This window comes from Rhinatrema bivittatum, chromosome 4 (assembly GCF_901001135.1).
Source record: "Rhinatrema bivittatum chromosome 4, aRhiBiv1.1, whole genome shotgun sequence".
In the NCBI taxonomy this organism is placed as follows: Eukaryota; Metazoa; Chordata; class Amphibia; order Gymnophiona; family Rhinatrematidae; genus Rhinatrema; species Rhinatrema bivittatum.
The window spans coordinates 125,074,456-125,093,074 of NC_042618.1; the positions used below are offsets into that span (position 1 = coordinate 125,074,456).

The 18,619-nt window shown below is 42.6% G+C and overlaps 1 protein-coding gene across 1 annotated transcript in view; it reads left to right on the forward strand.

The window, feature by feature from the left end:
* The first annotated feature begins 593 nt into the window (after positions 1–593).
* Positions 594–18,619, forward strand: part of CRIP2 (cysteine rich protein 2) — a 255,234-nt gene continuing 237,208 nt past the window's right edge. Inside the window, exon 1 of the mRNA XM_029598829.1 lies at positions 594–768. Coding sequence (XP_029454689.1) covers positions 726–768 — 43 coding nt within the window. The 5' untranslated portion in view covers positions 594–725. The remainder of the gene's footprint in view (positions 769–18,619) is intronic.

An 18,619-nucleotide genomic window follows, 5' to 3' on the forward strand; every position in this document is an offset into this window, starting at 1 on the left:
TGTTTTATTTATATGTTCTGCAGAGGAACAGTAAGGCTGGTACCATTTCACAGAGTACAAGCCTGCCCCAGAGATAAGCTTTGAATATTTCCCCAAGGCAATCTGCTGCTGTCATGCTGTACTGCTCATTTCCCCAGCTCAATAACTGTGTTTCTAAAATACATCAAAATATACTGTTTGCAAGGAGGAAAGCTGAAAACAAAAAGGGTCACTAAGAGGACCGAAGAAAGTGCTCCAAGTAAAAGTGAAGAGCAACAGCAAATGAGGAGAGAAAACGAACAGCATAACGCAAAAATTCAGAAAATCCTTTCCCTTCAGAATGCTAGAAAAGGGCAATTTTACACATCAAGAGCTGGAAAAAAGAGACATCAGGAGGTTTGCTAACCCTCTCCCCCTCCAAATAATTAAAAAAAAAATCTTTCTTTAAATAAAGAAAGAGACAAAAGAATCAAATTATAGCTGGAACAGGAGGAAACTTCCATAACCTTTGCAAGCAGCCGTCCAGAAAGCAGCAGGGCACACCCCCCGCCAGCACTGTCCAATCAGAGGGGTAGCAGAGTAGAAATAGGAGGTGCGGGGAGAAAAGGAGGCAGGGTTGTAAGGTAGGACAGAGCCTGGTAAGTACGGGACTGCTTTACAGACATACAAAGACACAGGGGGCTTCAGAAAAGAGCAACAGCAGCAGCGGCAGCAGCAGCATATAACGGATTCCAAAGCGAGAGATCATGGCATCCAAATGTCCTAAATGTGAGAAAACCGTCTATTTTGGTAAGTGACGCAATCCCTTCTCTTTCCCAGCAGCATGATGTTGTTGCTTGCTGCTCTCTCATGCACCTGACCCTGCCTTAGCATCTTTCATTCATTTTCGTAGGGAGCTCTGACGGCCGAAGGCTGGGGGGGGGGTGGTGGTCCTGCTTTTGTTGATTGCCATGCTGGGGATGGGCGGTGATACAAATGCTGAGAGCCGCCTGACTGGGTCTGGACACTTTGCGAAAGAGATGAAAATGAAAGGTTTCTTTCATGTGTGTTTGGGAACAGAAAAGCATTGTGCGTTGTCATTAACAGCTGAAGCACTTGGAAATTAGTAGCAGTGCTTGGAAACGCCCTAGTAACCATAAATGAAGTATGTGGTAAATGCATGCATATGCAGAGGAGTGTTCATAACTACACCGCTAAACCTTCCATGATTTTCAGCATAATACTAAATGGGCTTACTCAAAATAATTGAAATGGGTAGGCATGGGCTGTCTGTCATTTCTTTAAAAACTAGTTGCCGTTTCTTTTCATTCTATAACTGTAGCTTTGTCATATGCATAGTGCATTTGGAAAGATGGACTTTTGCATCACAGCTGAGACAACACCCTTTCTCAGTGTGCCTGCATGCATTTACACAGGGAATCATTCTGTCTATTACCAACCTCATTGCTTTGGTATGAGTGGCTATGCCTTGTTTTCTGTCTTTGTGTTGGTCGGTTATGTTTTTATCTTTTTAACTTGCTGCAAGCAAAATTGTGGAATAGTGGACCATAAATATTCAATGTAAATAAATACATTATTAAATCAAATGTTTTTCAATGTGGTGATGACGAGCCACTGTACTCTTCTAACAACTGAACGAGTTGTCACCATTTAGCTGTGTGGCACTGGTCGTTTGGAACAAGTTGCCCTATGATATTTGGATGGAGAATTAATTACCTTCATTTTCGGAAAAGGGTGAAAGCCTGGCTCCCTGAACAGATTTGGTATATGGATTAGAGTATAGTGGAAGTTTAAAAAAAAATCAGATAAATGGGTATAATAGCATATAGGTGGCATAGGGGGTTAAAATGCTTGAATTTAAGTATGTGATTACAATAAAATTGTCTGTCTTTTTGTTTGTTTGCAATCTACCTTAAAGATTGAGAAAAGGCAGAACATTAGATATCACAAATAAAAATAAACAGTCTCCTCCCTTCAAGACTGTTTGTTTGTTTTTGAAAGACAAAATTTAGATCATGAGAAGTTGTCCTGGACTATAACTTAGGCTTCATGGTTTGTGAAATGCAGTTTTCAACATTTTTAAAGTTTTTTTTTTTTTTTTTTTTTTTTTTTTTGTTATTCCCTAAATTTGAGGTATTTTTTAGCTGCATGATGTGTCATGTAACATTTTGTTAAAATGGTACACAGAATACTGCACAATATTAAAACAGAGCAGGGGATAATAAAAATAGCAAGTGCAAGCCAAAGTATTATAAATTAGGAACTGCTTTTCAAAAATAAAAACCCCAAAGAGTCTTAAAATTAAACAATGTGAGCAACTGAACCCTAGAAAAATCTAGAGTTCCAAGGAGAAATATTATAAAAATTAGGATCAGGCTGAGTAGCTTTTATTTTAAAGATCCTTTTTAGTAGAGAGCTTTACAGACAGGGTCTAACCTTCAAAGACACATCTTTGAGTTCATAATGGCCAATGGACAAACAAATCTTAAAATGACTAATTTGATTGCTAATTTTACTGTAACATTTTTCACAGGAGTTAATCCATTAAAATGATCTTGAGGTATTCTTATTTCTACTCTATGGAAGACTTATGACTATTTACAATAACTGCATGGATTATAAGGCAAGCATCCATCTTCTCTAATCCCCAGTGATAATGTTGCTTATTTTGTTACAAAAATACCACCATGGAGCTCCAATGCTTATATAAAGATTTTTACTTCCATTCCATGGACCCGTTCTTTGAGTAAACAACAAAACCATTTTTTTTTTTTGTCATAAGTATTTTGGTGGACATCTTTATTATGTGCATCCTTAGGGCTAGATTTTAAAAGCCCTGCGCGCGTAAATCCTCCTGGATTTACGCACGCAGGACACTCGTGCGCCTATTTTGCATAGGCCACCGGGACATGCATAAGTCCCGGGGCTTTGTAAAAGGGGCGGGGGGGGCATGTCAGGGGCGGTCCAGGGCGGGTCTGGGGGCGTGGTGACGGTTCGGGGGCGGGTCGGGAGGGCTGTCCCGAGTCCCCCAGCACTGCGGCCTGTGCCGGGGGATGCGAGGCGGCGCGCGCAAGTTACGCCTGCTTCAAGCAGGCGTAACTTGCCCAACAAAGGTAGGGGGGGTAGGTTAGGGAAGGTGGGGGGATGCAGAGGGAACGGAGGCAGGCTGTGCTGCTCGGCGCGCGCAGGCTGCCGATTTTGCGTGCGCCGACCCCGGATTTTATAAGATACGCGCGGCTTCACGCGTATCTTATAAAATCCGGCGTACTTTTGTTCGCGCCGGTTGCGCAAACAAAAGTACGCGTGCGTATACTTTTAAAGATCTACCTCAGCGTGTTTAAAATCGGTTATTTTGAGTTTGTTTGTTTTAAATCTTGGACATGACCATAGAGCCTGCAGGTTCCATGTTTCTTTTTGAGGCAGTAATACAACCCTCTTTCCCCGCTTAGTACTATGATGTCCACAGTTAATTGTGATCCCTCTGCTTGGGTTCTTGTCAGATTTCTTAAAGCAGGAGGAAATATACACAAAGACACTGAGAGAAAATCTTGACTTGGAAAAAATGAAGACCCACAGTTGATCATACATTGTAGCTAACTACTGGCGAATGAGAGTATCAGAGAACAATTTTGGTTATGAGATCAGTAAGATCAAAGAAAATTAAATATTAGCTCTGGGCTCATTTTCAGTCTCCAGTCCCCGTGCCTCAATATTTTTTCTTGTCATAGTCAAATAGGTGCCTAGCTCGTTAGGTTGAATCAAGACCAGAGGTCCATCAAGCCTGTTCTTTTAGCAGCTCTCAAGAGATGCGAAAAAATAAATATGTATCTGCAGCCAGTTTATCAGCAATGAAAAAAATTCCTTCTTATCCCCGGATTGATGATTAGCTCAGAACCACTGGATTGACGTACATCCCTAGAGTGAATTTGTAATCATAACCTCATCTATCATTTTTCTCTACAAATTTGTCCAATTTACTTCTGAACCACATTAAGGTCCTGTTCAGTAAACTTTTCAGGTGCTTACGCACTCTCTTATGTCAATGAGAAATTCATGCAAATAAGTGATTCTGCACACTGTGCAAATTTAGTATGTGATTCAAAACTAAAGAATGTCAACCTGCACAACCACGTATGTGGGTGTTTTTTGTGTTTCAAAAACATTACACTAGTTTGGGACTTCATGTTACAGGAGGAAGGTCACGTTCACTCTGTCATGCTCAGCAACCCATGGTTAGCAGTGGTTTAACACTGCTACAGAAAGGAGGAGGCTGTACTCGCGTGGTTTTCCACAACAGTGATGTCATGCTATAACATAGCAGAAAGTTGTGGCAAGGCAGGAATGGAGATGAGGGACAGGTGGAGGAAAAGAAGGAACAGTACAGCAGGAGTATAATGGTGACTGTTCAACTGGACAGAGGACACCATGCATGTGCTCAAGAAAGAGGAACTGTTGGAAGCTAAGGTCTGGGGAAGGCCTTAGTTACCTGCATACACCTAAGAACAACCAACACCAGAAATCTAAAAAAGACATCCACCTCACAAAGAACAAACACTGACAGGTCAGAGTCTGTCAGAAGAAAAATGAGAACCAACCAAAAGGAACTAAGTACAATCAGGGCTGGTGCAAGGGAACCTTTTGCCCTCCCTCCCCCTCCCTGTCGAGGCCCTAGCTCCATCCTGACCTCATTCACTCAGATCCCTAGAGTGTGTGTAAGAGATCCCTAAGTGTGTATAAGAGAGGCCCCCCTCTCTTACACACACTTAGGTTCCTTGTCTCATTCTACACGCTCTCTCTCTCTCTCTCTCTCTCTCACGAACACCATTGCTCTCTCATACACACACAATCCCTCTCGCTCACACACCCAAACAGAGGTGCTGCTCATGACCCACCAAAACTCTGCTTCTCTCGCCTGTGAGCAGGATGGGCTCCACTGCACCCCCATGTGGCTACTGCCTAGTTCACATTTTGGGATGTGCTGGCCCGGAGTACAATCCACAGTAACAAATTCTGCTTATCTTTGTGAGAAAGCTGCAGAGAGGGTATGGCCACTCCCAAAGCAAAATGGAAGAAGGTGGCAGAGAAGTCCAGGATTTACAGTCTGAAGACTGCTTCTAAGAAGTGGCCAAAAAGAACACCTCAAGGTTCACAGGAGCCACAGACAGGATCTTTAGCCATCTAAGTGCAAATCAGCTGCATCAATGTGCAGAATCCTTGATGTGTTTTAGGGTGACCCCCATAGGAGAATTCCTGCTAACAGCATCCTTAGACACTTTTCCTGGTCCCTCTTCCCTCACGGTTCTCCATATTGTTATTGGCTCTGGCATGGCATGTTAGTGCCGGTTATGGACTCCATTGTTGTAGATGGAGGCATTTGTAGTCTGAGGGCATCAATGCCTAGCTGCAGCATATGGCCTGGGTCAGTAACACCGACTGTCAAAAAGCAAGCGTGGTGACCAGAAAATGATATGCTAATGGTGGTGAGTAAAAATAAAACTAAAGAACTAAATTAGGAAATTAAGCTGTCAACACATTTTTTTTAATGTGAGTCAAAAAATTCTTAAAATCTGCAAAACTAATAAGTATTAATAAATTATTACATTACATATGTTTATTTACATAAATAAACATATGAAAACTTAGAAAATAAGTTCTATGAAAAGTTCCATGCAAAACTAATGGAGGCTGCTTTATGGGGTGTGCCCTCATGCATCTGCACTTATACGTGGATCCAAAAAATTAAACCCTGTCAGAAACCTTTTGGACCCCTTGACATGTGCTGAAAATTTGGTGGGGATAGGACACTAAAAGTTATTAGGAGGACACATCACACACACACTGACACAGATATGGTGAACTCATTTAAGTATTTACTAGTACTTAAGCCCATCCAAGGCCGGGCCACTAGAATCAGGTTGAGCGCTTGAGTTGCAGATCAGATGTTGGGGGGGGGGGAGAGGGTGTTTGACAATACAATGTATGAATTCCCTTCTGGCTTATCTCACCATTTTTTCCTACCTTCTCTCATCTCCAATCTCCTCTCCTCGTCCTCCTCTTCCCATACCTGGAGAATTTTTATTGGGTAGCTGCGGATCTCTCCTTTCCGCTGGTGGGGAGGATGGGGAGAGCCAGTGGAACTTTGGCCTGTCCAGAGCTGCCGCAGGTCTTCCATTCTCCACTGTGAGTTTTTCTCTCTTCCACTGGCAGGGGACCCCTCCAGAGCTGCCATGGGTCTCTCTCGTCTCCTGCACTGGGCTGCCACGAATCAACTGCTGCTGCTGCTGCTGGGGCTGCTGTCTTCTCTCTCCTGCCGCCAATCACAGTGACGCAGGGGGAGGGCCTTTTTCAGGAGGCAGAGAGAGCTGTGGAGCTCATTTGCATGCCACTTTTGTGGGGCCACTTTTGTCTTTGCTTTTAAAAAAAATTATTAAATATATTTTGTAGTCCTCTGATCCAAAAAACTTTTTTGGCAGGTTACAACAGAATAAAAATACAGTACATATATATATAAAAATAATACAGCTTTTTTTTTTCCCCCTTTCTAAAGAAGGCTAGAAAAGGAGGTAGTCTCCCCTCATCTGCGTCTCCGAGGACTTTATGCTTCCTGCTTTTAGATCTGCCTCTCTCTCCAACACAATAACAAGACCTGTACTAATCTCTGCTTCTCAACCATTTCATATATAGGCACTTGCTTTTCCTTCCACCCAGCACTGAAACACCGGTAGCTAATGCTGGGATAAACAAAGCATTCAAAATGCGCCCAACAAAAGAAGGTAGGAAGAGAATCAGAGAGATCAGAGCAACTTATTGTCTCCAAGGGCCTTTGAAACGGCACTCTGTTCAGTTCAGTTGAGTGGCTGGACCACAAAAGCATCACTGAACACACAAGAGCAATCAAAAAAAGGAATTGAATAAAACTGAACAACGAATAAAAACATTGGAAACGTGTGAGTAAAAGGAGGGACACAGAGTTCATACCTAAAAGAAAACTGCACTCAGTTTAGAGAAAAATGGAACGGACATGTTCCGAGACATACATTTTCTTTTAACCCTGATGTCTTAGACACATTTACTTTCATATCCAAATAAGCCCAAAGTTTCTTTCTTTAAGCTTCAAATAATATCACAACAAGCATGTACAATAATTAGAAGTCAAGTAAAAAGCTGCTGTTCCAACTTGCTTACGCTGTGGTAAGACAATGTGTGGCATTGATGACATCACCGGTAAAGGAAAGGTCTCTTTCCAGTTTGGTCGGGTTGTATATGAAAGTGTTGCACAAAAATGGAATATATTTGAATGTGATTGGCTAGCAATGTTCCATTTGCCTTTTAAAACTCACATAATTATGATCTAAGTTGGTGGTAAGCCTCCTTTAACATTCATGAAAGAATGTGGTAATTATTCCACCCCCATGGCTTGGCAGTAGATAGAGTATATTTTGGTTCCAAATGAAAAATCTAAATATTTTTTTTTCCTTGCTAACCAGAAATGCTTGGATTGAAACTGGCCAGCATAACAACTTAACCATTATCCTACAGGGCTTCCAATGCAAGCTGGTAAATTGCACCAAGGCAGTGCATGGCAAGACTTCAATGACACGGCAATCACTGACACGTTCTGGCAGCCTTCGCGCCTGCCGTGCATTTATTTAGCATGGTAAGAGTGTGAACACTTCAACTGAGTTCCTGCTCCTAAGGCAGCGATTTGTCAGCAGGGTGCAAAATGACCAATGAGGCTGTTTTTAATCAGGAGAATTGCATTTTCCATTCCGATGGTGCATCAAAAAATGCACCAAACTCCTTTATGTGCTATGAAGAATAAGATTCCAGCAGCAGAAAAGAAAACATACAATGCATAAAGCCAGTGCAATTCATTCATTCATTCATTCAAAGTTATCTGCCAAGAGAGGGCTGAAATTAAATATCACCTGGATGCTGTTTTATCTTTTCCTGGGGCATGATATGAAAGCTCCCATCTTCCTTTCACTGGTTCACCCATTTGCTTTCGAACAACAACAAAAAGCGAAGGTGAATCTATGGTGTGTACAGACACTTGTTTTTTTTTTGTGTGGCACTCTGCTCTCCGCAGGCAGGTTGTATACAAGGGAGTTACATGGGGGCCAAAGTCAGTCCTGCAGCATTATTGGGGAAATCTCAACGAATCCTGTAAGAAACTTGCCTTATAAAGTTAGGGGCTGATTCTGGTCTCTCTTTTTTTTTTATTTTCTTCCCACCTTGCAATTTCTAAATAACTATTGGTGGTGAGCAGGGAATCCACAGGATTTTTTTTTTGTTTTACATGTATTAAAAATGCTATCCTCTTTTCCCTAATACATCATCCAGAGGTACCCCTTTTACTTCTCTCTTAAAAGTAAAGGGGAACCCATTTAAGGGCCAAGAATGCTAGAACATTCAAATCAATACAGCTGATCCTCTTTATAGCAAATAGGTAGGGAGCCCTCTACATTGTTTTCATAAAGAGGATGAACTGAATTGCTATGATGAATTCCTTATAAGAATTACATCGGAGGTGACTTATTTTTGTTTTAACAAATATTTGATATACAGTGGTTTGTTTATAGAGAGAGCCTCCTGTGACAGATTTTTTTAAATTTCCTGCAACTTTATTGACCAACGCAGCCTTTACCAGCCGTAGCTTATAACTGCCTAAAGCAGCACTTTGCTAGCACATGGCATGGCTTACTGTCTTTTAAATTTATTATTTTTGGAACGAGTATGTCAGTGCTCCAAAACACAGAGGAAGCCTGAAGCTAAATGAAGAATTAAGTTGCAGAGAGATCTGAAATGCAAACTTACCAAGGTCACTGACTCCATGGCCTCTGAGTCTGGTAAATTTTGAATTGGCCATTGTGTCTTTGTTTCCTAACCTTTTGAGCTGTAGGAGGATTGCAGGAGTTATGGCCTTGAAGACTTCTTTGTGTAGAAGTTTCTCCCCCCCCCCCCCCCCCCCCCCCCCTGAATCTGGTATTCAAAGACAATTAGAATTTTACAGATTCAATTTTAAGAGTCATTGCACTTCATTTTCGTTTGTGCAGGGAAACGAGACGTGCTCTGTTTTGGTTTGGTTTTGCAGCAGCAAGCTACGTAGTTTGCTCCTGTAGGAAATCTTGGTTGGAAATGTGCCAGCCTGTAAGATCCTAAGGGTGGAGAACAGTTTTTTTTTTTTTTTTTTTTTGTTACCAGAGATAGGCTATTTTCTTTATAGAAATGCTAAGTGGAGAAGCTGCTCACCCAAGTGTGTAAAACCGAGCACTTGTACTAGTTTATGGCACGTCTGTTCGATATCCTCCAAGTCTATGGATAATGGGTGGTTTAGTCTTTGGGATGGCAAAGCTGACTAAGTTTTATGACCATACATGGCATTAAATTTTGCTAACCTCCAAATACTGAAAAACAGTATTGAATAAAATATACACTCAGGAGGCATGTCAAATGTATTAACACATAATAATTTTGATTATCTGTATTTATCTACTAATGCCTCCTTCCCTCCTGTGACTGTCCCAAACTTTTGAGAATTTTGGACTTGTACTTGGAAAATGCTGCCTTCTGTAAGCAGCTGATAGAATCAAAGGCTTACCTCCAATGCCTCTCCCTTTGCTGCGGTGCCTTCTAGCGTACTCGGGCTCTTTCTAATGAACATACCATATAAATGTAACACTTTCAAAAGTTGAAAGTAAATGACCTCATCCCTGGGACTGGGATAGATAAGTAAACAGTTCCTCAAGTCACAGCATTTCCTCTGGTAGCGCTCAGATCAGCAGTGGTTCTCAGCTATCGTTTGTCGTGGCACACCTGACAGATGATGCTTATGTGCATTCTACACTGCTCACTACATTTGGCAGCTGAACTAAATATTTTATTGTTAATGATGAAAGAGAGAAAAATTCCTTAACTTTTTTTTTTTTTTTTTTTTACAGTTATTGAAATGTATTAAATTGTATATTTTTCACAAAAGATTTACGGTAATCTTCACTTCATTAGTGAGAAATCTGGGCCGGACGTGCTGCACGCTGTTTTTCAATACAGAATTGAACAGTAGACAAAGTCTTGTACATCTTACTGTCAACCACAAGAAATTTTGACCTGTGGCAGTTTATATAGATCAGAGCTAGGATGTTTCCCTTTTCAACTTCCTATTTAAAAAAAGTATATTCCAGTTCTGGTAACAGCACTTTAAAATCCCTCCTGTACCCAAAAAAAACAAAACCCCCCCAACTGAAACCTATATAGAAAGCCTGTCATACCATTAGAGCATTAACTCCCAGGATTTCAAAGAGCAACAATCCTACCTATGAAAAGACAACACTGCAAATATAGAACATAATACACTTCCTTTTGGAAAAACAAAACAGAGCACACTGCTGAAGATCCCTACACAGAACCTATGTGCTAGTCAGCAGAATCCCTGACCTCTGTCACACATGCAGAGCACAGACTGACTCTTACCTATTACAGAATAAAGGCCCTTAAATTAAAACCTGACACATGCAGACAAATACTAAAACCCCGAGAAGTCAGACTCTCTGGGGCAATTTTGCAACTGTGCACATAAGCTTAAAATCTGTGGGTAGATTTCCAAAGGACAAATATTCTCTTTTGAAAAATGAGTTGGGGGGAAAAAGTATGTGCTATTTGTTAAGGTAGCTTTTCAGACTAACTTCTGGCTTCATCATGCCGCTATAAATATTAGAGATGTGAATCGTTTTTCAACGATTAAAATTATCGTCCGATAATGTTTATATCGTCTTAAATCGTTATAGAACACGATACAATAGAAATTCTAACGATTTATCGTTAAAAATCGTTAAATCGTGTTAGTGCGCACTAACTCGAGTTAGTGCGCACTAACTCCCCGTTAGTGCGCACTAACTCGATTTAGTGCGCACTAACTGAAAATGATACAAATAAACACTTTCCAGGTCACTGAAGGTCAGTTAGGAATGAATATGTGTTCCTATTGGCTGGCTGCCCTCTTATCTATTGATGTTACCAAGGTTACCACTGAGGTGATGGTTGGGGGGATGGGAAATGGAACTGGAAACTAACGAACACCAACAGAAAATGAAACAAAGTGTTCACACTTCCCAGGTCAGTAAAGGTCACTTAGGAATGAATATGTATGTATGTATTCCTATTGGCTGGCTGTGCTCTTATCTATTGATGTTACCAAGGCTAATACTGAGGTAATGGTTGGGGGGATGTGAAATGGAAACAGTTGGAAGCTTGACAAAAAAAGTAATGTAATGATCAGCACTCACGTGACTAGAACTTGTTTGTTTATTATTTTTGTTAGCAGGCACCTGAAATGCTAGTGCATGTTGAATTTGCCAATCACTGTGCATTTTAGAAAGGTGGTCCTGGCTGGAACTGTACACAGTTCAAATATATGTAATTGATTGTTGGTAAGTGTATTTTTTAAGTAGCCACACTGGCACAAGTATGTTTACTTTTCCTCCTACTTAACTCACTAGCTCAGCTTTGTAAGAAGGGCTTCTCTGCTTGTGTGTTGTTTTTGTTTGGTGTGAGGAGAGCAGAAACATCAGATCTTTATTCAATCTACTACAGTCATCTCTTACAGTGCCCTATCCCTATTAATACCAGGAGTGTTGTGATCTTCCTGCACACAGTGCCCTAACCCTGATACCAGTCTGAGACAGCTCCCTCCCTGCATTACTAGTGAGAGGCTGGCTTCACAGACAGGGGGGAGCTGCCTGACCCTCACTCCTGACTTCCCCCATGTCCCAGCTAGTGAATGGTGTGTGGGTGAGGGGGGGGGGGATGGTGAAGTCTGAGACAGCTCCCTCCCTGCATTACTAGTGAGAGGCTGGCTTCACAGACAGGGGGGAGCTGCTTGACCCTCACTCCTGACTTCCCCCATGTCCCAGCTAGTGAATGGTGTGTGGGTGAGGGGGGGGGGGGTGGATGGTGAAGTCTGAGACAGCTCCCTCCCTGCATTACTAGTGAGAGGCTGGCTTCACAGACAGGGGGGAGCTGCCTGACCCTCCCTCCTGACTTCCCCCATGTCCCAGCTAGTGAGTGGTGTGTGGGTGGGGGGGGGGGGGGGGGAGGATGGTGAAGTCTGAGACAGCTCCCTCCCTGCATTACTAGTGAGAGGCTGGCTTCACAGACAGGGGGGAGCTGCCTGACCCTCACTCCTGACTTCCCCCATGTCCCAGCTAGTGAATGGTGTGTGGGTGAGGGGGGGGGAGGATGGTGAAGTCTGAGACAGCTCCCTCCCTGCATTACTAGTGAGAGGCTGGCTTCACAGACAGGGGGGAGCTGCCTGACCCTCACTCCTCCGGGGTATTGTGATCTTCCTGCACACAGTGCCCTATCCCTGATACCAGGGGTGTTGTGATCTTCCTGCATGCAGTGCCCTATCCCTATTAATACCAGGAGTGTTGTGATCTTCCTGCATGCAGTGCCCTATCCCTATTAATACCAGGAGTGTTGTGATCTTCCTGCATGCAGTGCCCTATCCCTGATACCGGGATGTGTGCAAGAAGATCACAACACCCCCGGTATCAGGAATAGGGCACTGTGTGCAGGAAGATCACAACACCCCCAGTATCAGGAATAGGGCACTGTGTGCAGGAAGATCACAACACCCCTGGTATTAGGGATAGGGCACTGTGTGGAGGAAGATCACAACACTCCTGGTATTAATAGGGATAGGGCACTGTGTGCAGGAAGATCACAATACCCCTGGTATCAGGGTTAGGGCACAAGTTCTAGTCACATTGACTGATCACATTACTTGTTTTGTCAAGCTACCAACTGTTTCCATTTCCCATCCCCCATATACTGTCAGTAGGAAACTTGGTAACATGAATAAATAAGAGGGCAGCCAATAGGAATACATATTCATTCCTAAACTGACCTTAACTGACCTGAAAAGTGTCAAATTGTATCATTTTCAGTTAGTGCGCACTAACTCCCAGTTAGTGCGCACTAATCGGAAAAAACGATTTTTAACGATTTTTTAACTAAAAAATCGTGCCTAAGACGATTTTCTTGCCCTGCCACACGATTTCTATCGTTAAGACGATATGGAAAACGATTCACATCCCTAATAAATATAGCAGAATAAACGCCTGCGGCCAAAAAAGGGGCGGGGAAAAAGTGTGCAGCCAGCCGCGTCGCGGAACTGAGGTATTGCGCGCCGCGGTTGTAGCTGCACTGAAAACGTTCGCCCCCGTAGCGCCAGTAAAAAAGCTGTAGTTATTTCCGGTGCTACTGCCGGCGATTTAATGTGCGAAACATTATCGCCCGCAGTGCTACCGGCCCCTTATTATTCAAAACCCTGCCCAAACTCTTCCTGTTTTTTATTTTAATTTCAAATTTAAATATTCAAAGCACAATGCGGTAATTATCGATAAGGCCCTATTGCGATTTGATGAATGACCCAAGAAACATAGGTCTTCTCTGCTCCGCACTCTCTTGAAGCAGTAATCACATGTGGCTGTTGTGATACAGCAAGCCTATGCTTTCCACATTTTTGGTGACACACGCTAGTGTGCCCTGAAACACTGGTTTAGAGAGCAAGTGTGGTCTGCTGGTCAAAGCAGTAGTGAACTATTATCAAGCCAGGAGAGCCCACTCTGATTCCAATCCACTTTTGTTACTTTCCATATGAACCAGTGCAAAGCTCTTTATGTTGCTACTCTTCAGTTTACCAAACTAGACTGATAATAATGTTAATATTTGCCTTCTTTTCCTCTTACCATTTGGAAGCAGTTGTGTAGGTCATGCACCAAAATTGGTAGTGTAGCTAGACATGTAGGGGTAGATTTTTAAAAACAGCGCGATCGCGTACTTTTGTTTGCACAGCAGGCGCAAACAAAAGTATGCTGGATTTTATAAGATACGCGCATAGCCGCGCGTATCCTCTAAAATCCTGGCTCGGCGCGCGCAAGGCTGCCGATTTTTGGGCAGCCTTGCGCGCGCCAAGCCATGCAGCCTGCCTCCGTTCCCTCCGAGGCCGCTCCAAAATCAGAGCGGCCTCGGAGGGAACTTCCTTTCGCCCCCCCCCCCCCTTACCTTTGTTCCTAGATTTACGCCTGCGAGAAGCAGACGTAAATCTACGCGCGCCAGCGGACTGCTGGCGCGCCGTCCTCCGACCCGGGGCTGGTCCGGAGGCCTGGACCATGCAGCTCCTCATTACCTATCTTCTCTTCTCCTTCGACAAACCCCGGGACCTACGCGCGTCCCGGGGCTCTGCGCGCGCCGGCGGCCTATGGAAAATAGGCGCGCCAGCGCGCAAGGCCCTGCTTGCGTAAATCCGGGCGGATTTACGCGAGCAGGGCTTTTAAAATCCGCCGGAGAGGTGACTGCAACTTCTAAAATATTGTAACCCTGGTGGGTAATATACAATAGTGAGACCCTTAGTGGCAGAACCCAGAGTGCATCTGAGCTTGTTCTGGATAGTTAGAGGCAGAACAGATCCTTAGGGCAAAGGTGCAGGAGCTGTTTAGCAGACTCTATCAAGCTCCTCTCAGAGCAAACAGTCAACATGGAGCAGGGTAACCCTATCTAGCTCCCATGCTGGGCAAATAAATGCTCCTGGGAGGTTCATGCGGAACAGCCAGTCGGGAGCTTCCCGACTGGAGGATGTGAGGAACCCCAGTCACTGAAGTGTGAGTGCGGTGGGAAGTCCTTTCATGAATCAAAGAAAATGAATGGAGAAACAAATGAATTTCTCTGCTTTCAAGGGGACTAACACAGCAATCACTCTACTATATCCAGGGAGTAGAGAGTGCCCAAGTCAGTAGTACAGGATGCACAAAAGTAAAATTTATTTATTTTGATTTATTATCCACCTTTTTGAATGAGAAGTTCATCCAAGATGGCGTACAGCGTATCAAGAATGGCAGCATACAGAGACCAATAGGTGAAGCAGCTTAACAATTCTGGTCAGAAGAATTGGACAGTAAAAATGAAGAGGTGAATTTTAAGAGATGGGTGGCCATGTAAGCTTACTTCTGCTATGGAGGAGGTGCAAGTTAAAAAAAAAAAGTCATCTCTGAGGGGTTTAAGGGGTCTGGGGTAACTGTGGGGAGTGCAGGCTAAAGAACCAGGGGGATCTAGCTCTAGACTGGACAAACTGGTGAAACTGGTCATGGTGTGGACGCATGCCTGTTATAAAATTCCCCCGCTTACGCATCTCAAACTTGACTTTACGCAACTGTGTGCACACACACACACATGCACACCTAGGCTATTTTATAACATACGCAATTATATATGCATATGTTATAAAACTGCCACATCTCTGGATTCGTGCCAGTGTCAGCATGCCCATTTGAAAGTTACCGTTCATATGTGAAATACATCAACAATTAGGACTAAACTTGAAATACATAAACAACATCTCAGTACAACACTAGGTTGTAGCAGCACATTCGGGTGCTCATGTATGGTACCAGTCAGTATAATTCTAATGCTTGTTGGAGAGCAGGTTTCAGCTGTTTTTCATGGTGGAGGTAGTTATGGGTTTGATGTTAAAGGCTTGGCAGAATTGCCAGGCTTTTACTTAGTTCCTGAACTGGGCGTAGTCATGTGTTTGGCGGAGCTTTTCTGGAAGAGAGTTCCATAGGGCAGTTACTGCTCCCAAGAAAGATTGTCAATGGGTACCTGCTCTTTTGATTTCTTTTGTTTAATGGAGTTATGGAGAGTCCAAGTGAGGATCTTAGAGATCTAGAAGGTATTTAGAGTGATAGCCTTTATCACTCTGTTCCCTCTTAGAGCTCTGAAAATCAGCATCAGGATTTTAAACTTGGTTCTATAGGGGATTGGTAGCCTATGAAGTTTTTGTAGGACATGTATAATATGGACATGTAGCTTGCATCCCTTTATCAATCTGTATTGTTTTGTATTAGCTGGAGTTTGTGTAAAGCCTAATCTGTTAAACGCTTATATAGTAGCTACAGTAGTCCAACTGTATGCTTACCATGGCATGGGCTCTTGTGACTAGTCTCCGCAAATTACATAATTGAAAGAGGCAATTCTTTAATGTTCCCTGGATTCATGGGAGTATGATTAGTTCTGAGTACTACAAGACTCCAAGACTTTTTAACCTGTGTCTTTAGAGAGAGTTTATAGGTTCAGAATGGGATTTTGCCAGCAGGAACAAGCCCGCTTATCATTTGTACTCAGAGAATATCTGTTTTGTTGGGATTCAGATGGAACTTATTTTAAGTCTGTTCTTGGATGGCTGTGAGACATATATTTAAAATGGTAAGAGTCTGGCGGCACCTCATAGACTAACCAATAAGTTGATTAGTCTATAAGGTGCCACCTGACTTGTCATTTTTGCTACACCAGACTAACACGGCTTTTCTTTTGAAGACTTGTCAGACATATATTTAGTTTTTTAATAGTTGTTTATGGGTCCAGGTCCACTGGTAGTACAAGCTGGACATCATCTGCAGAGACGTAAGACTTTATATCCGTTTTGGATCAGGTGTGCTAGTGGTCTGAGGTAGATCTTGAAAAGTACTGGAGATAGTTTAGAGCCTAGTCTAGCTATTTCAAAGGAAGTGGCCCCAAGATGGTACTGATCATCTAGAAGCAGCATAAAGCTAGTACAGCTTGTCCCCAGAAATTGCTCTAGCTTTGGAGCCAGAGAGTAAAGTGTGTGACAGGGTCTGTCCTGGGTCCTTTTTTATTTTCTGATCTCCTCCCGTGGCTTTCAGTACCATAGTTATGCTGATGGCTCTCAGATCTACCTCTCTACTCCAGAAATTTCACCACAAATAATGTCCTAGATTTCAGCTTGCTTGTGACACTGCCGACTGGATGTCTTATCACCACCTTAAATTTAACATGACCAAGACAGAAATTATTTTCCCCCCAACCTGCTCCCCTCTTCTGTTTTTTACTGTTTCTATGAATGGTACTCTCATCCTCCTGGTTTTCTGGTCTTCAACCTTGGGGTAATTTTTGCTATCTTTCTCTTCTCTTTGCACATTCAAAACACTGCTAAATTGTTCTTCCTCTATAACATCGCTAAAATCCATCCCTTCCTTCCTTTCTGAGCATGCTACTGAAATGCAAATCCACTCTTATCACATCCCTCTTACACTATAGCAATTGTTCTTTCTGGGCCTCCTGCTAAACTTTCTCCACTGTAGACTATTCAGAATTTAGCTGCACAACTTATTTATCTTTAGTGCCACTATAACCATGCAACTCCTCTTCTCAAGTTGCAACAATGGCTCCCTGTCTGCTCCTGCATACAGTTCAAGCTTCTCCTACTTGCCTATAAATGCATTCACGCTGCAGCTCCTCATTACCTATCTTCTCTTCTCCTTACACTCTCTTCCTCATGAACTCCATTCATCCAGCAAGTTGCTCTTGTCTGTGCCCTATTCCTTCATTGCCAATCACTTCCTAATTCCTACATCTTGTCATGAATGTTTGCCTTGATTAGATTGTAAGCTCCATGGAGCAGGGACTCTCTCTTCTGTGTATCTGTACGGTACTATATATCTCAAGTAGTACTTTAGAAATGATAAATAGTAGGAGTAATCGTAGAGATTTGAATAAGTTAAATTTTTATATTGTTGTATTATAGTTTGAGAATTGTTAAGATTCACTGTTTCCTGTGGAAGAGCAGCCCATTCAATTTAATTTCTTTGTAAATTGGGAACTGCACCAACAGAGAACATCTGCAATTATTTGAACTCAGGAACAGGATTTGTATTTGTAAACACAGTGGATGTATCCTTCACAGTGAATGAGGTCTACTATACTGTCTGATAGGGTTCTTTATATTCAGTGGTCTAAGACCAACCAGGAGCAATTTCCTCCCCCCTCCCCCACTCCCAATAGCCTGCTTAGATATTTTAAATTTAAAAGACACCGGTATCCTACTTGAGAGGTGCAGTAGAAATGTATTTGATTGGTTCGTATGTGTTCTCTCTCTCTCTCTCTCTCTCTCTCTCTCTCTCTCTCCATGCCTGAAACAGAATTTATGATATTTATTGCAAATAGTGTTTCAGGCATATTGCACAGCTTAACGCCAGGAAAAAAAGGTGTAGTTATTTCTGGCGTTAAACATGTGTGATAATGCCCCTCATTTTCATTGATCCTGCTCAAACCCCTCTCCAATCCCGCCACTTAGCATAAATTTGTAAAATTTGCATTCACGCCATACGATATGATATTTATCACATGCGTTATGGTGTTGTCGTGGGCGTTAAGACCCTAATGCCCACGATAACGCCATAACGCATTTTGACAAATGACCCTGTTTGTTACTACTTTTAGTATTCAGATATACCAGGGTTATCAGATCCACCCTCTGTTGTATCCTCAAGACAAATTATATATTATTAATAATAATATTTGTGGGTGTTGTCCTTTCAGGGCTTTGCCTTTTTCGTCAATGTGGTTGGCTTTTTTGTTCTTTCAGTTTAAGAAGTCCGTCAATGCAATGGCAAAGTAAAAGAGGCTTGAGAGGTGGGCAAGATATTTGAGAATATCATGAACTGAGACAATATCAGCCTTCAGGGTCAGACTGCAAAATGTTATTGGTAGCACATGTACTTTGCCCTAGCCTGCTATGAAAATGTTATATACTTCCATTTCTATCACAGTAGTTAGGTTTACAACA